We start from the raw sequence: 22,044 nt of genomic DNA, 5'->3' as shown, positions 1-22,044 counted from the left end.
GCGGTCTCAGAAAATCATGTCCAACCCCTCCCACGCAATAACCACAACATGGCTTTGTTACGCGATTAGTGTTTATTTAAAATACTCCATCTGCAAATGGTTTTTCAATTTAAAAACAGACAAATTTCACAGCTAGTAGCCTACATAGTAAGCAAAGGGGGGGGGGGGGGGGGGGGGGGGTTCTCCTCAATCTCTATGTAGTTGGGTCTGAAGGGGACAGGTGTGGGGCTGGGCTGGGCTGGCAGGACAGGGGCTGGAGTTTGACCATAGACCCAAACGACAGTATGTCAGTCTAACCAAACACTATATCCATCAAGTCTCTCTGTAGCAGGGCTGATCTCACATCTGCAGCTAGGTTCTTTTGATCACCTGAAGTGTATCTGAAAAGTCAATTTGATCCCTGATTGGCACTCCAATTCCACTAGCAGCAGTGGTACAGTAGCTTGTCGTATGAGACGATGTCAAATGTGTAGATGGATTTACTAATAACAAATAGTAAACAACACCACTGGGATTGGTATTAAAAGTAAACAAGTTTCATTTACACTATCAATAGTGTATTATAATACTTTTGGTATTAACTCTTTCATTTACAAGGAAGTTTTTTTTTTTGCATTTAGTGTGAATTTTGCCTATTAGGAATGCATGAAAAAAAAAAACATTCTTATGACAATCCTGTAAACTCAAGCTCGGTGACTACCTGCAGTACAGCCATTCCTACTTATTGCCTTCTGAAAGTAAGCAAGATTTGCCAACACAATAGTTGAGTGGTTTAATCAGTGGTCCTCAACTGGTGGGTCGTGACCCGGGGCCATTTTGGGTGTGCAGGAAAAACAAGTTTAGGAAATGTCTGATGCTGCGCTTTTATTTGTAAGGAAATAAGAGTACCGCAGGAGTGAGTCCAGAAGTAGCACTTCTGGTTTGTAAGGGGAAAAGGCAATGGGATTTCTGTAAGGGGATTTCAGTTAAATGCATGAAATAATGTTAACAAAGTTTATGAAACAGCAAACGACAAAAGTCATAATAGTGGTCCTTATTTGTGAAGATTATCTTGCTGAACACAAACTTCAATTTTTCATAAACTTTTGTTAGCCACAGACCTTATTTCATGCTTTTAACCGAAATCCCCATACAAAAATCCCATTAACTTTTCCCCCTACAAACCAGCATGGCGGCGATTTCTGGGTAAGCATACAAAAAAATCCCTGCGGTAAACCATAATCTATCATGAGGCAATGCGCGTGCAGTAACATTCATCTCATTCGAGCATTTGTAAACATTCAAACATGGCGAAATGCAAATACGAGATCAACTAGATAAAACTGAACTTAAATTCTCACCTCCGGAACATACGTCTGTGTGTCTCTCTCTCTCTCTCTCCCTGTCTGTCTCTCTGCCTCATCCACACTCTGGTCGGCCTTTACTTTTCTTTGGCAAGCCACCGAACAAAGCAGCCGTTTGGCCTCCATGTCTGTAAACATCTGACTGCCTGCTGTCTCTCCATGCTCACGTGAGTTAATCTGAATCATATCTCGTAGTGTGATGATGTCGTCTTCTAAACTTGTAGCATGAGCTTGTTTGCAATTTGAGAAAGGTGCACGATGCAACCAATTTCAAAATCAGCCTGTAATTCAAGATAAGTCCGCCTTTTTATTTCATTGGGTTTTTAGCCCTAGTTGAACTTATTTTTATGTCATGTTAACAGTGCATGAAGGTGTGTAATACTGCACTGTGTGTGTGTGTGTATGTGTGTGTGTGTGTGTGTGTGTGTGTGTGTGTGTGTGTGTGTGTGTGTGTGTGTGTGTGTGTGAGAGAGAAATAAATTTGAGTGGGTCAAACAATTTCAGAAATTTGGGTCGTGACTTAATGACTAAGGAAAAATGTGGGTCCTGAGGCTAGACCAGTTGAGAACCACTGATTTAGATATCGCAATTTCATTTTCAAATCATGCAGCTCCAATAGCTATAATGCAGAATATTGTTTCAGCTAGTCAAAGGATTGGCCATAGCATTACAAGCCCAAAACCTGACTGGTAGGTTGTGGTGACCAGGCGGTGTGGCCGGGTTTGTCCAAGACTGGCTGTCGATTGGTTGGGCTTTGGAAATCAGATAGGTTAGAGCGATCTGGCCTATGACAGCACGGCATTGGAGCAACGTATGCCAATCAGGTTGTCAACACTGAAGGATCGCCTCATGGCCGTTCGACTCAGGTTCTTGTACTTGTCCTCACATAGTCTGGAAATGGCCTGGATGGATGGACGCACACAAACACACACGCGCGGACGCACACACACACACACGCGCAAACACACACACACACACACACACACACACAATATTACTGAAAAGTAATAATCAAAACACTGAACAAATTATTTGTGAATAAAATTGATATGATTGAACGACGTTGTAAAAAAAATAAATCCAAATGATAAATTGGTCATTGTTGCACCTTAGGTTGTTTGTGGTTATTGTTGGTGCCTTTAAACATGAGCCGGGTGGATACACCTTACTCACAATTCATTCATCATATTTAATCCATGGAAAACTTTGTTTCCATGACCATGATGAAATAAACAGCCTTTTTCCTTTCACATTAGCATTTAAAGTAGCCACAATGTAAACTAACCGGTCACGTGAACTCACATTTAATTTCGTTCTGCGGGGCCGTCTGGCCGCAACTCTGGGAGAGCTGCCTGCAGAAACTGCAAAGCGGACGAGCCAATCAGCGACCCACCTCGTGGTTGACATCGTAACCGGCCAATCAGAATGTCGCTAGCAAAACAGTAATGGCCGCCTCGTGGCCTGTCCGCCTCGACGAGTAATGTCAACATTCGTCTCTTCTAACAGCCATAAAGTGCAGTTATTGACGAAATAGACTCAATAACAAGAATTAAACAAGTACAGGAGTATGCAACAGCAGAGTTTCTGGGCAGAAAATATGTTTTTTGCCATTCTCCCGAGTGGATTTGGGTTTGACTGGATCCAACGCTGATTGGCTGAAGGAGTTCTCTGTCAAGGCAAGTACACCCATCCAACTTCCACCCACTGCAAAGACTGTTGTGAAGGCTTCAGGCCAGACGGGAACGAAGAACGAAATGAAATGTGAGTTCACGTGACCGGCTGGTTTACCAGGCTAGCCACCATGTTCACTCCAGACAACTTTCTTACTAACACTGAAGTGGCGCCAAATCCGACCGGTCAGGAAAAAACAAAGATAGAAAAGAGTGGGCTATGTTAATACCTCTAGTTTCTGGGCGCGCTGGTTGTTGAGAGGCTCCAGGGGGAAGCTGAGGTTGTTGTCATCAGCCAGTTGCCGCAGGTCAAAGTAGTACTTGGCGTAGACGCTGGCCGGCACATTGATGTTAAACTGGAGGAGCTCCAGGAAGTGGCGCTCCATCTCGTTCCTGGAAGGTGGGGAGACAGATGATGGTTATGCCAGATAGCCAAGGCTTCCATACCATACACTGTATAAAAATATGGACATAGTCTCCATGATGTCACCCATAGAGTACCACAGGAATGAGTCCGGAAAACCTGGATGTTAGCACTTCTGATTCCTATGTGTAAAAGGTAATGGGGTTTTTGTATGGGGATTTTGGTTAAATGGTTGAAATAAGGTCTGTGGTTAACAAACGTTTATATAGCAGCAAACTGTGTTAAGCAATATAATCTTCATAAATGAGGACCGCTTCTACGAGTGCAAATCCTAATGAAGACATGGCCTCCATCTTTACTGTGTGTGTGTGTGTGTGTTTGAACAAACCCACTCACATGTCCTCCACAGTGATGTCTTTGAGGATCTGGCAGTAGTCGACGTTCCACACAGCCTGGTCATCCCAGACCTTGGAGGCTAACAGAATGGCTCCCAGGACGATGCGCTTCCAGTTGCCCGGGCAGATATCCAGCTCGGCGTATGTCAGCAGGCGCTCCAGGTACACCTTGGGGTGCAAGGCAAAGAGTGTTTAAAGGTTAAAGGCAAAGGGCAGGAAGATTCCTTAAAGTGTAACTTACCCCCAAAACACTTTTTTTCAGCTTTTAACCAATATATATGACTTTGGGGGTGGTGTGTGAAGAATTCTGGTCAAAATTTCCACATTTGAGACCAAACTGTTACCATTGTACCATTTGTATCATTTTCAGCAGCATAAGTTCCCTCTATGGGTTGAACACTGCTTTTGTTGTGCCCTTAAATTAATGGGATTTTTGGTACATCGTGACGTCACGGTGGGTTTAGCACGCACCCCACTCATGTGAAAAATAATTTTTTTCCCCATTGATTATTACTGTAGTTCATGCGGTGCGAGCCCTTTAAGACCAATGCATCCCTGGGTAATGCCTACTGTGGCTAATATTAGCCGCTAGTTAGTTATGTTATATGGCAGTAAAATGCCACTGAATGACCAAATTGATATAACTTTTAACCATTTCGAGTAACACTGTTTCCATACGGATCACCAGCGTTAGTTTGTTGTTTATAACGTGGCTATATTCATAACGTTTTCTATCTCGGCTGCGTTATTTCGAATCCCACATAGGTTACGCCAAAACCCACATAGGTTACGCCTCGAATCCCACATAGGTTACGCTAAAACCACCACCGCAAAGCGTGTGGGTTTCAGGACGAAACAGTCTCGAGCCACTAACGTTATCTTTAGAGCACAATATTCCTGGAATGCAAGTTTAACTACACAGTTACATGTCCTCTGCATTCTACATAAAATTAAGATATTACAGGTTGTTTTATTTTGTATGTTACATACTTATTGGCCAAGATATGTTAGTTTATGGGGGAGGAATTCTGCCAGCTAAGGAGGGGAGTGTGGGCGGCCATCTTGCCTGCGGGGTTTTCGGATCGAGTGGAGTGCCGTTTTGCAGGAAATCTGGGGGGGTAAGTCCAGATTTAAAGACTGCGTGAAATGGCATTCCAGAGTATTTAACTTCCTTATCCAGATCACAGGGACAACAAGATGCCCCCCCCCCCCCCCCCCCCCCCCCCGGGCAGAGTTCAGTGTCTTGCTCAATGACACTTTGTTGTGGGGGATCAAACCTAATATAAGAGCTTATTATGTAAAAGTCTCTGATTTGCCACCCCATACATTTTGCATGGGAAGATGAAGACACTGATATTCCAAAACCTGACTGTATTTGGCTGTGATAGGAGCTGCCCAACATGCAGCCATTAGCCCCATGCCTGCGTCCAGTCCCTATCCACCAACTCTGATCTCAGTCAATCATCTCTCATCCCTGTGACTCTGACTCTCTGACACTACTCTAAATGTGTCACCTGTCTTATTAGTGGCAGCTAGTTTGTATGAGTTTACTGCCCTCTGCTGACCAGTTAGTGTAAGAAGTACAGCCCCTGCATTCTGGCCCGAGCCAGAGGAGGCCCCTAGGGCCGGGCAGGGCCTACTTTCCCATCACTAGCTAGGGCCGGGCTGCCTGTTTTTTGTTTTGTTTTGCTTTTGAACTGACACATTGTGGTGTTCAAAGTGTTTTAATGTAGTTTTTTTGTGTAGTGCTGATTTGATAGGCTTACGGCTATCCAAAATTGATCAAACATAAGGTTAAGGGGGAGGAGGGGTAGGGCCAGGGCAGGGGCCGGGCTTGGGCCCGAAATTCTGAAAAGCCATAGGGCTCACATTGGGCTCGGGCTAGGGCCTGAACAGGTAGGGCCCGGGCCGGGCTAGGCCCTAGATTTGAGGCCCGTGCAGGGCTCTAGTAAGAAGACCACACAGGCTTCCCACACATTTTCATAGATAACATTTAAAAACTTTTCCATGATTTTTCAAGGATCCGTAATACACTTTCAGTGACTTTAAAGCACTAAAATCCAATATACAGTAAACAGGTGTGTCCTATTAGTCTACTGTAGTAACAAATTCTAGTATTGATTTGGTGTCACTGCAGCAGACACGGTAGCTATTGAAAAAAACGTGAATTTTACATTAAAATATAAAAAATAAATAATGCACTAACATCCAATATGACCGAGGTGCAGACTGCTGATAACGCTGTGCCACCTGAACATGAATCGTGCATGATTGTAAACAACTTTTTCACGTATCAACACACGACACGTTAGAGCTATGTTACATCAACAGCTACATAAAATACATTTTCCATTATGTTAGTCTACATTACATGGAAGGTTATCCATGGAGGATTACTCTAACAATTTATTTCATTACACACAACAAATTCCATGACTTTTTCAAAAGTTTCAAGGAATTTACGAATTCATTGACTTTTCCAGGTTTTCCATGACCATGCCATGGTTCCCGAACCCTGGAACAATAAATAATAAATCCTTTACTCTTAACTTTTCAATAGCCTATCTAGATTAACACATTCACTGCCAGACGTTTTTTTTTTTACTGTAGGTAGGTTCTGCCAGAGGGTTTTTTTGAGGATTCTGGCTCATCTTTCAAGACCCGAGGATTCTTTTCTGCTAAGATTTTGTGAACACACAATATCTCAAAAGAACTAATAGAATGTGTGCTTTCTCTGTCTAAAAGAGTTAGTTTGTAGAGTTAGTAGTTATGTAAGCATTAGCAGTTGAATACAGCATGGTTTCAGCGTCAGAAAAATTATTCAGAGATAAACGGCTTTTTGTGAAATTCGATAGAACAGTCACTTTAACCATTCATTTTTGGCATCAGTAAGACGTCAGACATCTAAACAATAGTTTTGAACAGTAATTTCCTCCATAACAGCAGGAAACCCCCCTCTGCTTCCAACTCCTCCCTCCGTGTGTGTTCTCCTCCTGCCTCCCAGGCTCTGCAGCGGGCGTGTCACAACGAAGTTGCTGCTGCTACTGAGTCTGGGTGGACTCGCTCGTTTCGTGGAGTTTTGGTTGAGAGCTTTGATGAAGCTTTTGCGATTCTGGTCATATTTATGCTGCGTGTTTCAAAGTGTGCATCCAATCTATTCTTGGAACCCCCCACCGTTGCCACCGCTGTGCATCAGCGCGAAAGTGAAAGCGTTTTCGCCATCAATTTTACAGTATGAGAACGGCTTCCTCGCGCTTTTCCCTCCAGTTTTGGGTCGCCTCTTTCTACTGTGGAGAGACATGTCGCCACTCAGTGGGTCGGTAAAATAGATTATACACATTCAATACCTCCAATTCTGGTGTAGGAGACGTAAAAGGGTTAGATCAACGTCCCACCGTCAAATTTTTTTTTTTTTTTTTAAGCCGAGATAACTCGTCTTTGGCAGTGAACGGTTGGATTCTGTAAGCCGAGATAACTCGTCAATGGCAGTGAACGTGTTAATAATAATAATGATAATAATATACAAAACATTATAGGCACAAGTATGCTCACAAGTAGTGTTGGACCGAGAAGGAATGATAGATACGATACAACAGAATGTTATGATTGCCAGGGTATAAAAGTCACTGAACCAGAATTGGCACTCCATTGAACCTCTATTAAACTAATAATAATAATTTAGTCTAGCCCTAGTCACAAGTGTGTGCATCACAGCATAACAACACACACACACACACTCACCAGCGTGACGATGGCACACTCTGCGGTGAGCTGTGCGGCACTGAACAGTGTTCTGACGAAGCGGTAGATCAGTTTGTGTTCTGGGTCTGTACGCGAGTAGTCCTCTGGTACTGGCTCTCTCTAGGGGCAAACACACACACACACATACAGTGATGTACGAGCACGGAACATTTCCACCTCAGCCTCTAGTACAAGCTCCGCATCGCTGGCAGAGCGGCTGTAGTTTAGCAGCTCCCAGCTCATTTTCTGGGAACATGCCATGAGCGGGCGGGTGGTTAAATTACACTTACAAACGATTCATGTCCCTGTGCTATTTAATAATTTCATGAATGGATGTAGTTACGTAGCTGGATTATTTGGAAGAGAGCTCATAGCGGATAATTGTTTCTAAACATGCAGGCCGACCAGGTAGCGTCTGGGAATGTTCAGGAATTCACTGCATGTTTAGAAATGGCTTTGGTGTCTGAAGCCAATACAAAACGCTTAATCAGCTGCCAGTTTGTGGCACTGCATCGGCTAGCTTAGTCTCATGTGGTCAGACCCAATGTCTTATGTCAGCACGCTTCCAGCGCCGGAGGGTCTGAATCACAAGTCAGCATTTCCAAGTTTTGGAATTCTTACGGTAAAATCTGATTGGCTGGGCTGTTTCGGAAGTCCGGCGCTCTGCGTGCATTAGTGCATCGCTCAAAAAGTACCGCCCCACAAGTTGCGTCACGCAAATAAGGAGGTCCGTGGTTGGACAATTCATATGCCTGTCACACATTTTGTTTTGGTCTCAGGGGGCAGTCTTTAAAGGGATAGTTCGGTTTGTTTGAAGTGGGGTCCTATCAGCTAGTTCGATACACTAACTGAAGTAGGTACAGTGGTCTGTATGCTGGGCGCAGCGTGTAACGAGACCCGGTACTCAGAGCAGCAGCTTTTTCTCTGTAAGTACGTGGGGTCAAGAACTAAAACGTAATTTAGCCACCTAAAACAACACCCACCTAAACAAATCGATATCTGTGTACATGCACGCTCTATTTTGACAATTGTCAGTGCTTTACTTTTCCGCCAAACAGCAGTTTCATTCGGCACTGCTTTTTCTCCCAACCGTACAACTACCGTATTCCTCCGCTAAAAGCCAGCACAGAGCACAGAGCCGCGGTTTACAAAACAGGAAGGCTTAGAAGAGAGACAAAACACTGACTTACTTTAGAGACAACAAGTCACCTGGCCTCTCTGGTCTGGGATGTTTTCCCCAATTTATCCTGGGAATGGTGAAAAAGGTCTGCAGGACACTCTGGCAATTAGGCAGCAGGCAGTTCCTCGCATCTCTCTTTCTGCCTGTTCACTCTCTGCAAAAGTTCCTCTTCTGTATAATACTCTCTCTGGTTCATAATTGTATCCTCTTGTCACCAAGGTGAATGGCATATCATCCTCGCTATCAAAATCACTCATATTTTCGTTCGTGTATTGTATTTGTTGTGTCTTCACTAACAAACCGGGAGAAATAAAATAACCCAAAATAACAGCTGATCTGCGGAGTAATCCAGCGCTGCGGCTCCGTGCAGGCTTTTAGCGGAGGAATACGGTAGTTGTACGGTTGGGAGAAAAAGCAGTGCCGAATGAAACTGCTGTTTGGCGGAAAAGTAAAGCGCTGAAAATTGTCAAAATAGAGTGTGCATGTACACAGATATCGATTTGTTTAGGTGGGCTTTGTTTTAGGTGGCTAAATTACGTTTTAGTTCTTGACCCCACGTACTTACAGAGAAAAAGCTGGTTTGGCTGCTGCTCTGAGTACCGGGTCTCGTTACACGCTGCGCCCAGCGTACAGACCACTGTACCTACTTCAGTTAGTGTATCGAACTAGCTGATAGGACCCCACTTCAAACAAACTGAACTATCCCTTTAACCACTTGTCAAGAGTTGTGCCCCAGACATAGATATTTATCTATGGCTGGCTACTGCCAGACTACATGCAGCTTTACACTAAACTGTGTCAAATGCCAGGAGTAGTTCCAAAATTGGGGTACGAGTAGTAGTACCCCTTAAGTGTAGGTACTACAGGGGGTACTTGAGAGAAAGGGGAAAATGGAAAAACCTAAGAATAAATCATGAGAATAAATGAAACGTTAAAATGAATGTGCTCGGGGTCCCTGTTCGGGACGGAAGGGAACTGGTGGGAATAGCATGATCCTCCGCTACGTCCTGCCGGTGAAGCTCCCCTCTGTCAGGTGAAAAGAAGCAGCTGGCAACTGTGCACGTGTCGGAGGAAGTATGGTGCTAGTCTACGGCTCTCCCCAGATCGGCAGAGGGTGGAGCAGCAACTGGGGCAGCAGGGGGAAATTGGCCAAGCACAAATGGGGAGAAAATGGAGGGGAAATAAAAATGTCTAAATAAATAAATCTGCTGAGGAGGCACTAATTGCAACTCTTTCACTCCATTTCTTATTTAGTAATTCAAAAGGTGGGTGATCATTCATTCATTGCATCATATGGTATAGTTTTCTCTTGCAGTTTTCTAAGCAAAATGTTGTAGTCGTGTAAAGGGCGTACTTAGATTCAGAAATCAGAGAAAGGGGGTACTGAAGCCAAAACAGTTTGAGACCCACCCCCTTAGGGCTATTGAAACACTAGACTGAATGCTCTTTCACTGAATCTGTGAAAAGTCTGATCTAATCACTCACCGATAAGGGGTGCAACTTCTCATCGAAGATGTCCATCGACCTGTCAGAGTCCCTGACGGAGACACAATACAACTTGTCAAGATACTTGTTTAGAGGCATCCAAATGGACTACGAACTACTGTATGCATCATAATAACAACACAACACATATGCCATAACAAAGACAGAGCAAATGAAAGGCGTACCTGTTTTTAACGTGGTAGTATATTGCTAACGTGACACTGGAGGCAGAGAGGAAAAGGAGGGAAGACAGAATGTCAATTCATCAGTTACTTCAATATAGCTTCAATCACAAGCAATAGGGAACAGCATTGTGCGTGTAGTTAGAGATGTCACAAAGCATTTATGTTGCTACAGTCTATGGGTAGAATTTTAAGCAAGGATCCGCTGGTTCAGACACACTGGAATAATCCTAAAAATGTGATTATGCAGATTCACAAATAAGATGTCAAGAAAACATTACTACTGTCCTAAATTAGTTTAAAGAACATCTAAAGTCACAGATGCTTTAGGAATGTTATTGTCATTAGGGAGTAGGATTAGCCGTACCATGCAATGATGATATACTGGTAAATATATGTTTATATGTATGTGTAGATATTCTATAACACTATAGCAGCAGTAATGAACTGCCATCTCAAATTAGTGACTTTTGGAGCGCAAAGCACGATGAAGGCCTGATCATGGGTAGGGATGCACGATATTATCGGCAATAATATCGGTACCGGCCAATATTACATTCCTTTCATATACACGTATTCAAAATAGATGCTTTTTCATACACTTATTGTGTTGTATTATAGTAGTTAATGTAAAGGTTTAATTATCCTTTGTTTGTTATTCTTGTTTGTTTTAGCCTGAGCATACATTTTCCTTTTGTGTGAGAGTAAATTGAGAGTTAAAGTCGAGCTGAACCCAAAAAAGACTTATTTTCTTTTAGTTCAAATACCTGGGTATGCAGTGCACCTATTTAATAATGTATGCAACAAAAATCACAAAAATCTAATTTCTTTAGTTTTTCACACTTTTTCACATCAAAAGTTAATTTGTCAAGATTTCATTGATAACAGTAATCTACAGTTTGCTGACGTCACCTAGTACTATCAAATTTCTACCCCATTTCAACCAATCATATCACGACATGGCAGATGTCAATCAAATCTTCATTTCAGGATAATTTTCTCTTCCAAAAGAAAGAGAAAATGGCACCTAGTGCCTGTCATCTGGCAGAATTCCTATCCCATAAACTAACTACTAAGTTGGCCAATTGTATGAAACATGAACAAAAACCAAAAACGGTAATGTCTAAGAATGCAAAGAAATGTAACTGGCTCGTTAAAACGCGCATTCCAGGAATATCGTATTTACAGCAGCAATAAAGGCACACGCTTGAGAGCCTGCTGGTTGTCAGGGGTCGCACCTCGACGCGACGCACGTGACGAACGGGTTCAGTTCGACTTTAAGTTAAGCAAAGCCAATTTCCTTGCATGTGCACATACTTGGCCAATAAAGCTGATTCTGAAGTTCGTAATTTTTTTATATATTGTATTGGTCCGATGAGAAAAATAACAGCAATGTTAATATTGGTTATCGCGATCGGCCAAATAGTTTGAGTTTTTATTAGGATCTCTTTTAGCCAAAGGTTACTCTTCCAAGAGAGAGATGTTCTTATCGAGAGGAAACAATGCCGTAAATCTATGATTTATGGGCTTTTCCAAATGGTTTACATGTGTTTTTCAGTATGGACAAAATTTGATTATCATAGAAACTTGTTTTTATACAGATCATATAACATCAATGTTATCGGTATCGTCCAAAATGTTCATATCAGTGATGGGCCGACGGGGAGGTAAGAATGTCCCTCCGTGTGTGTGGGGGACACTGTGTGTGTGTGTGTGTGTGAGCAAGAGAGAGAGCGAGAGAGTGAGTGTGTGTGTGCGTGCCAAATCCACCCACCATTTGATTGTGCTTTTGAGGTTGGGCTGGCTGATGGTGCTGTCATCTATGAAGATGGTGGAACAGGAGCTGTACTTCTTGGACAGCGGACCAGGAGACACCTTGAAGGCATCACAACCACACAGTCAAACAAGCTGCACCGCCCGCCCAGTGAAAACAATGTGTCTTGGTCAGTGCTGTGGACAGCAGGTATTGCCATAGAAAGGATATGAAAAGAAAACTGTGTTCTGCCACTGACATGGGATGGGGAACCAGGCTTATAGTCTTTGCGCACACAGTCATTTTTTTCATATGCATTTTTTGAATCCATCATCCGATAAAAATCATTACGCACAGAAACCTTGCACACTGTTGCTTTATTATTATATTTGGCAATATTATATTCGCAATATGATACAAATAGTCGTGCTGGAGTCCTCCTCTCCTATATCCACATTACAACATAGGGTAACAGGCAGCAGCGGTGATGTGAATGGAGAAGGCAGACGGCAGCCAGCAGGTCGAGGTCAGGGACAGGGGCTCCGTACTCGCCTTCACCATGCCAAGCTGGCTGTGGTGCTGCGGCGTGCGCCATGGCCGCATGCCGCAGCACCTCTCCCCAGGTGAGGGAGCAGAGAGGGGCCAGTGAGGTGGAGCGAGCACCAGCGTCTCGATGGCTGCCTCCGCTCAGACCAAGGGAGCTGGAGCCCTGCCCCTCGGCCTCTTTCCCCCAAAAACACAGACACGTCAAACAGCTCGCAAAAGGCTTTTGACGGATACGAAAGACACAGAAAATCAAACCTGTTCCGAAAACTTTAATGACAGACAAAGGTTTCCAAGTCAATGTGTGAACGTAATTGACACAACATGAGGTTGTATTTATTTTTAAACGTGCAACAATTTCGGACGAAAAATACGGACTTGGTCGCACTGCATCTGTCCAGTCAAAGAAGCCAATGAGCTCTGATGTGAGATCAGGCTGATATTCACCTTATTCTTTGCCCATACAAGGACGCTTCTGGATGACGTCATTTTGTAATCGTCTTTCCGGTTTTAGACACGGAAGTAGATTACGCCTACCGTAGTCATTTTTAGACTTGCCAAAAAGCTGTTTTCAAGCACACAAAAAAGTAAAGTTTTAATATTTTTCGGGTGAAAACGTAACATACATGTGACCAGTTTATCAGAACAACACCTATTTGGAAATATTTAACGAGCAGCGAGGACTGGGAGCGCTGGCTGTGCTGACACCGGGCGGACTATCTGTCAAACCCTACTGTAGGCTACTGAGAAAGTGGCAGTGAGAAAACACTGTCAACGTGCTTTTGTAACTAACGTTAAATGCCGACCGGGTACAGCCATCGGCTCCTCGCAGCAGTAACGCTATGAACATGTAACTGAAGTTGGCTGCAGTGTAGCTTAATTCTGAATGTTGCCAAACTTCATTCATTATTATAGTGACGTTTTGTTTTGAAATTGGCCGCCAACTAGCTCTGAACCGGAAGAACAAATACAATTGCGTGTAACGCGGAAGAGAGAAAAAGTGGGCGTGGTGAATAAGGTGAATAGAGTCCAACAGAATGTGAGATCACATGATCAGGATAGTTTAGCAGGCTATGATCAGAGCACATCGCTCTGATGTCTAAACAAGCTTATCAGGCCCATATTGGATGGGCCAGTCATTGTCATCCAGCTCCAATGAGGGGTACAATGCAGTTTGATTGATTACATAAATGATGCTGGTCAATACTAAACTGGTTGTCTTGGGAAGCCCATACTGATATTTTGATCTGCCTTCATAAGCCCATACTGATATTTTGATCTGCCTTCATAAGCCCATACTGGCTACATGAGCTGGTTTTCACTTATACATATTGATAAACTGCGATTCTTGAATTTAAAATGTCAACATAAATGGGGTCCCCTTTTGACATTCCTGGACTTGACTGATTATATTCATATATAGAGGGTTCTTGTTAGTTTTTGTTTGTTTGTCTTTTCCTATTTTACTCCATCTGGTGTACCGCCCCCCACCCCACCCCCCCGCAGGTAGGTAGGTGTGTGTGTGTGTGTGTGTGTGTGTGTGTGTGTGTGTGTGTGTGTGTGTGCATATTGGGTTCTTCGGATTGTTTTTAGTCTATTTGTACAATTCAAAACTGAATAAAAAATTATATTCAAAAGCCCATATTGGTCAAACCCTAGTCTAAACCCACATTACAGAACATTAGTATACATTATATGAGTGTGGCATGACATCAGGGTTTTTCATTAATAACCATTAGATTTTAACACTTACATGACTGACATGGTTTATGTGGTTGCTTTTCCTCTTGTCTTGTACTGAAAAGGAAGAGAAATGTTCAAGAAAAACAGCTAAGAGCAACAGCAGGGTCACACAGTACTTCCATTACATTAAGTAACAGTCAGAACCAATGGGCCAAACCAGGAACCTGCCATAAATGTTTGGCAAAATCACCAATCCCAAGGACAGAAGGACTTTCAACAAATCCCTGCATTTGTACCACATTAAATGTTTTGAATGAAATGATCGGGGGCATGGTTTTCACAAACTGTTGCAATAACGAAATCTCTTTTGCTACAAAATAATACACGTGAAAGCACAAAATTGACTTCAGATAGCTGCTGGAAAACCAACCAATTCTGTCTGAAATAATGAAATGAAAAAACTTGGAGGAATGGCATAACGGCAGAAAATTCTGTGGTAGGAGGTGGAACAAACGCAGTGATCACTGTCATGTGAACACTGTCATGTGAAAACCGCCCAATCTGGCTACATAGCGCAGTGCCTCAAAAAATAAAAAAGGAGGAGCTCTGGGGATAGCGTTAAGGCAGTTTACTGGAAGCTAGTTAACTTTTGCTAGCTAAACAAAATAGCACCGACTTGGCCAACCTGAACGCAAATGTGCCATTATCCTATGTTTTTTCATTTTAATTTATTTATTTGTAAAGGGACATAATAAGTTATTATTATTATTAATAACATTTGCCAACATCTGCGTGCGTGTGTATGTATAATGTTATCTGGAGGAGCAGCCTGACAGAGAGAGGCTGCAGCGTGATATAAATGACATCAAAACATACAAAATAAATGACAATAAGAAACGCTATGAATATACTACGGTCTTTAATAATTTAGCCGCGGGCCCATTTAATACCGGGTTCTGGTACACATCCCTACCAATGAACCAATTACTTCATTCAAATTGAGGCCGTTCAAAAACATTTTTTTTTCTTATGATGATGTAGTTATGGCAGACATTGAAAACATCAATAGAAGCGTCTAATGTGGGGGGGAATGACATTCCGCACAGCCCGTCATGTTATAATTTAACTAAATAATACGTTTACCAATCCACAAAATGTGGTGCAACTATCCTGTCTACTATCAAACCAGGTTAAACCAAAGAGTACTTATGTAGAAAATCTGTCTTTGGGTTTTGCATAGAGGAAAGTGGGAGGGTTGAGTGGGGGGGGGGGGGGGGGGGGGGCAATTTTGTCCACGAGCCACAGTGGCAGAAAAACTCTTAAAAATTCACTGGCCTCCTTCACAAGTCAAAAACATCTTTAGGACCTTTAAATGATATTGTCCAAAAAGAAGCACTATCACAAGCTCTCTAAAAATGCCTGGGTTTGGGTCGTTTACGGCTGCTCAAATCATTCAAACTTTGTCAACAGAAAATATCCGCATCCACGACACAACTGATGGACGGGATTCTGCGGTGGATTGGATGCATGGATATAAGAGAAAAATAGCAGCGCGTGCATGTCCCGCAGCTCCAAACAATGTCTTAGGACGCCATCTTGGGTTTTGGGAAACATTGAAAATTTTTCACCATTTTCTGACAGTTTATAGATCAAACAACTGAACAATTAATCGAGAAAACAATCAACCGATTAGTCGCCAATGGAAATAGTTGCAGCCCTGCTGGTTTCCAATTTAAAACAGGGAAACAAAACAAATACTACAAATATGATTGAGCTGTGGTACAGAATGAAGCCGTTCATTGTGTCAACCAGTGTTTCCCTTGGGGGGGCCCTCGCTGGCGATGCTAAACTTTTAGCTAACCTGTTCGCATTTATGTTGGCAATGGCATCCCAGGCAGTGTTGCCAGATGGCAAATGTTGAATTATCGTACCAGAGGGTCAAAATTATCATTTTTGGAGTGAAATTATCGTACGCACCCCCCCTAGCGCGCCTTTGGCGCGCCTATGTCGGGGTGTACTGCGGCTGACACAGGCTACTTTTGGGACTTGACATGATTTTTCAACAGTGTGATCTCAGCCTGCGTTGCAACAATGACAAAAAGCTTTAGAGTCACACCCTGCAACAGCTTTGAGCCAGCCAGTGAATAAAGCATCACTTTCCCATTCAGTCAGGGTACATTTGTTTTTCTGTGCTTACTTTCTGGCTGTCCAGGCGGCTCCCCTCCCGGCTCTCCCCTGTCGTCACCACTCGTTTTCTTTATGTTTTATTTGATTGTTTCCAAGACTCTTCCCGCATTCTGCTATATGACGCGCACCTACTGTGTTTATGGTTTTCAGGTTGTGCGCGGCCGTGCCGGGTTCTATTTCCTTCTCCCTCCCAACCAATCATGACTCAGGTTCACATCACGTGCCTCACGTTCAAGCACTTATTGGCTGCAAAGACGTTGTGTGAAGAGATCTATAAACAGATAGAGTGATAGACGTAGGATTCGACTGAGTGTCACAAAATGATGAAATTATCGTACATTTGGGGGATTTTGGGATTATTGATCATCGTACAAATACGATAATTATCGTACGTCTGGCAACGCTGATCCCAGGTATCATCATACTGTCATGGGATGCGATGCGAACAGTTGTATTATGGGATGTGGGTTTCCCAGGCAACGACACACGTTGACATGTTTTGTCAACACCAGTATTGTTGTACTGTAATATGCCATAAAGGTTTATTTAAATTTTGGGGAGAGCACGGAAAAAATTCAGGGGGAAAAACTACAAAAAAACAAAACAAAAACAAAATTATTATTATTATTTTTTCTATTTTTTTCTGGCCTGGCGGGGGCACCGTTGTAGAATGGTAGGGTAAACACTGTCAACAGTCATTTGTCAAAACATCACACAAACACACAAAACTACAAGTCATGTGTGTCAGCTATGTGTGTTCATGGTTCAGAAGATGATAGGAAAAAGACTAAAGATAATACCTCTGTGAATCACTGTCTCAGGGGTGTGTGTGTGCGTGTGTGTGTGTGTGTGTGTGTGTGTGTGTGTGTGTATGCATGTCATGTTAGGATTGCTCACCGTCTGTCTGGGACTTGCTAAGGAAGATGGTGCTCGCTCGCGCATGGTCCGACGGGTTATGCTCCAAAGCCAGCTCTGAGACAAGAAAGCCACACACAAGTATCAAAATGATGTGATCATGACAATCAAGACAACACAAGCTTAGTGATGAGGCCAAATGAGAAAGCAGGAAGTCATTAGGCTGTAGCTGATACAGCATTTCGGATAGCCACAGCAGGGCTACTCAATTCAAATCCAAGGTCGTCCAGTTAGAGAAAATGTCCTCAAAGGTCCAGAACATTATAACATCTACCGGTAACTTGCGTTATGATTTAGTGAGTAGCCTTAGCCTAATAGTATCAACATCTGTATGTAGTCAACAACTGACTATTACATCAAATAAAGATTGTAATAAACATCAACAATGTTTATTTTACATAACAGAGAGCTTTTTTTTTTTTTTTACCTTACTTATATAGAGGGAGTCTCACTAAGAGCAATGCTCTCTCTCTTTTTCAGGAGCGCCCTATTCACATTCAGACAAACATTCCCACCTGGCAGCTGACCAGTACAACCACAGTCTGATCTGCTGGCCACTGAGCAGCTCCACTGGAGCGGTTGGGGTTAGCCCCCATTCACACAGTACGCCGAAGCAACGCTCAACCTACGCTGTACCTACGCTGTACCCACAAGTTTCATTTCGGCGTCCTTGTTAACAGGCGAAGCCGTTCACACCACCCGCACACATGCCACACTCACGCCACGCCGAAGAGGTCACTCAGGACTGACACGGATTTCCAAGCTTGACGCTTAAGCCGTGAGGCATGAAGTCAATGGGGGTTGTTGTGGGCGGGTTCAAGGAGCGAGAGTAATCGCTGAGAGGAAGAGAGAGAAAGAGAAGGCGTCTTGTGTGAACAGTAAGGCGTACGTTCAGCTTGTGCCTGCTTCAAGCTTCAGTTCTGCTTACGTTCGGCGTCCTGTGTGAATGAGGGCTTAAGGGCCTTGCTCAAGGGCACCTCAGTGGTGGTAATGAGGGAGGGGCAAGCGCTGCTTTTTCACTTTAGCCACCCAGATTGCAGTAGGGGGGGTGGGGGTGGTGCCAGGGGGGGGTAGTTACTGTATAGTTCAATTGGTCAGGATAGCAGTGATAGTAGGGAGATTCCTGGGGGTCTCTCCATGCCACAGTTCTGACAGCTAACCAGCCCATCTGAACTCACTATTTGTGTGTGTGTGTGTGTGTGTGTGTGTGTGTGTGTGTGTGTGTGTGTGTGTGTGTGTGTGTGTGTGTGTGTGTGTGCCGTGCATGAGTGTGTGTGTGTGTGTGTGTGTGTGTGTGACAGCTAACCAGCCCATCTGAACTCAGTGACTGGACCAAAATAGGATTTGGCACCAAACCTACAGTCCAGGAATTCTCCCTGTCTCTTCTTTCTTTCATTGAGCACTTTTCCACAACGGGGCCAAGTGGTGTTTCGAAAATCCAGGACCAAAATTGAACCAAACACGTTAAAGCCAAGACCAAATAACCAAAACCATTCAAGGATGGCTTTGCCGATTATCAACCCACTTTATATCATTATAATGTTGTTAATATAAGCAGATGGGCAGTGTTTACCTTCGCTATGCGTTTAACACATGGACAGCTCCCATTTCATCCTCTGGCAAAATGCTCCGCTGTGATGCATTTTACAGGACATACATATTGTTAAAATATCATATCGTATCGTTATCGTGAACTCAATATCGTGTATCGTATCGTATCGTGAAATTAGTGTATCGTGACACCCCTACTAGCGTGCCAACCAAAACTGTGAGATTGGGGTTAAAATCATTTGAAAACATGCTTCAGGAAGTTAAACAGTGCCCTTGTATATTCGTATCAGCAGCAGGCAAAGTGGACAGAGCTGACAAATGGACGGATATCGCCAGTGATGTGGTGTCAACCCCCACTCAGCAGCTTGGTTCGCTCGTCAGTGGGGTCATGGCTTTATTTCAATTCAGGTATTTAGCACTGAAGTGCACGGCAGAGCTAGAACCTGTGCCCTCGACGGCTCAGCAACTTACTCATTTGCCCCTGCCGAAAGTTGCGTATCCATCGCTGCTGTAATTTTAAGAAAAATAAAAAATATATATATATTTCCTATCTATCCCTGGGGGAAAAAAAAAAAAAATCCCTACCGACCCATTGTTGACAACCAACAGGAACCAAACTTTTTTTTTTTTAGGCCTAGGGTTAATTGAATCTAGCTGGTCTTAATGCCAAGCATGAGTATATTTGGAATTTTAGAAGAGAAAGTTGCTTCCCTGAATGTTTTTAGAGAAACAAGGAACAGTAGAAAACTAAATAAAAGTTATTTCACTCATGTTCAGTGCTATAAAACTGGGGCTGTTCAAATACACTGACCCCACTGATTTTAATTTATTTTTTATTTATTTGGGACAATGCACATTAATGAACATGAGGGGAGTTATTCTCATGTAATTTCATATTTAATGGTGTGGCGCCATGTAAACTGAGGTCAGTATGATTCAGGACCCATCTGATCTCCAGGAATGCCAGGAATGTCCTTATTGAGTGCATCAATGGTGGCATTGGGCTGTTAAGCAGCATGCCTGGCAGTGTGGCAATAGCCACAGGGTGTGCTGTGTGTGCCTTCTCTGGCTGTGGGTAGATAATGAAGTTGTTGTGTAGTGTTGTAATCCTCAAGCAAGTGACTCTGTGTGTGTGTGTGTGTGTGTGTGTGTGTGTGTGTGTGTGTGTGTGTGTGGAGGGGGGGGGGGTTAAGTCAAGCTGTGAATGACCTAACAGTGAATCAATCAGAATCACTTTTATTGCCACAGTATGCAAGTTACATACGAGGAATTTGTCTTGTATGCATCAATATACATCAATATAAAGAGAATATATAAATCAATATAAAGAGATAAGAAGTAGGAAAGATAACTAAAGACAATCACAAAGTTGCATGTGCAATCAAATCGAGTAAATATATACAATATGTACATGAGTGGAGAAGTGTTCATTCATTTACGTTGAATTTACATGAGATGTACATAGTTAAATAGGCGTTAAGCCATGCTGGCCTTGAACACCACAGGGGATCAAAACACAGAGAAACTAGACAGACCACCACCGCTCACTTCCCGCAACTAGGCTTCCGATATAATTAGTTTGCCCCATCTGACCCTACCTGTGACTTCAAAGTGCAGAAATAAGGTGAGTTTAATGCCCAACACAGATTGTCTAACGAAAATCGCATGGTCCATGGGAAGAGGGCTCTTACTACCGTAAAAGAGCCCCCTGAGGGTAACTTCAGGGTCAAATGTTGCCCGTGGGCTGCCAGTTGATTAGGCCACCCACAACACCAGAGATTCTCAAACGTTTTCATGTCAAGGGCCCTAATTGCATCCACATTCGAGCCATGGACGCCCCATTTGATGAGACTTTGTCTCTCAGACTCAAATCTGAGAATATTTTCATTGTCAGATTTGCTTTTGTCCAGAATCCCATGATTACCTACCTGTATTGTAAGTACAGAGATAACAGGAAAATATATGACCAAAGCAGTCATTCTTCTACATTCTCCAACTGTGTTAACTTCTTGTAATGCAATTGTGGTGCATTTTAACAATGAATCTATGTGCTGGGGACCCGCTAACCCTTTAGGGATATGACCGTCTTTACTGTGTGAGACAGCTTACCGTCAGGGACCTCTCTGTCGCTGATGTGCTGGAGGTAGGGCCCGGTGTTGTCGTCACTCACGTCGGTGCTGACCTGGAGGTCGTCCAGCCGCTCCGCCGCCGGCCTGCTCGGCAGCTTGGGGCTCCCCTCGGGAGAGACGCAGCATGACACCGTGTTCCCCATCCCAAACCAGTTTCAGCCAAGTCCAGAGCAGGGCCAAGATCTGCAGCTAGCTAAAGGTAGCTGCCCACAACAACACGAACATTAGCTACGGGTTCGTCGGTATTAGCACAACACTAACGGTTATCTTCTGTCTGGCCACCAGCTCCTTGGAGTCGCGTTCCTGTCCATGTGTGGGCCCGCTCGCTTCTGTCAGCCAGCAGCAGTGCAGACAGAGCTGGCTGGTGGTAGCTAAAATACTCGCTGTGTGCTTGGAGTAAAAATAACAAACAGATGGTCGCCAAATTACGCCAATTCATTCATTCATTCATCAACACACCCCTGTCTGCTGTTGCTGGATCGCTGGCTAGCATTTTAGCAAGCTAGCTAACGCTAGCTGATCTCCTGAACTTTTTTTTTGCACATTAACGTGAAGTCCTCTGTTGCCGTTATTTGAACAGCATTAACGCAACAAGAAAATAAATGCGTTACTACTTACAACCAACTAATTCTAACGCTACGTCCCAAGACTTTCCGTATTATACAGCTGTGCTCCTTCAGTCGTCTCGGTCTGACGCCAAATCCAGCCCGAGGCTTATGCGGCCTCCACACAGTGCAGCGACCTGGTTGACGGATAAACATCCAAGATGAGCAGCAGAAAAGTCTCCGGACAGGTTAATAGAGTTCCAGGTCCTGTCCACTGCCCAGCTTCATCTCAGACCCAACTCTGGTGCCCAGGACCGGGCCGTCCAGTCAGTGCTTCCACCCCACCGGCCAGTAGGGAAGTACCATGACCATTCTGTC

At 43.6% G+C, this 22,044-nt stretch overlaps 1 protein-coding gene across 1 annotated transcript; it reads right to left on the bottom strand.

Moving 5' to 3' along the window:
* Positions 1 to 64: 64 nt before the first annotated feature.
* On the bottom strand, positions 65 to 22,030 carry LOC310778156 (cyclin-Y-like protein 1). Its single transcript, XM_083638511.1, has 10 exons — positions 21,102 to 22,030; positions 17,424 to 17,498; positions 14,410 to 14,453; positions 12,135 to 12,235; positions 10,364 to 10,399; positions 10,179 to 10,230; positions 7,514 to 7,633; positions 3,774 to 3,940; positions 3,244 to 3,406; positions 65 to 2,245 (listed from the first exon to the last, which is right to left on the bottom strand). The coding sequence occupies exons 1-10, from the start codon at positions 21,262 to 21,264 to the stop codon at positions 2,129 to 2,131; spliced, it is 1,038 nt and encodes a 345-aa protein (XP_083494637.1). The 5' UTR covers positions 21,265 to 22,030; the 3' UTR covers positions 65 to 2,128.
* Positions 22,031 to 22,044: the final 14 nt, after the last annotated feature.

This window comes from Poromitra crassiceps (assembly GCF_964638095.1).
Source record: "Poromitra crassiceps genome assembly, chromosome: 6".
Taxonomy (NCBI): Eukaryota; Metazoa; Chordata; class Actinopteri; order Beryciformes; family Melamphaidae; genus Poromitra; species Poromitra crassiceps.
The sequence above is the reverse complement of the archived record's forward strand: the minus strand, read 5'-3'. Positions and strand labels throughout refer to the sequence as shown.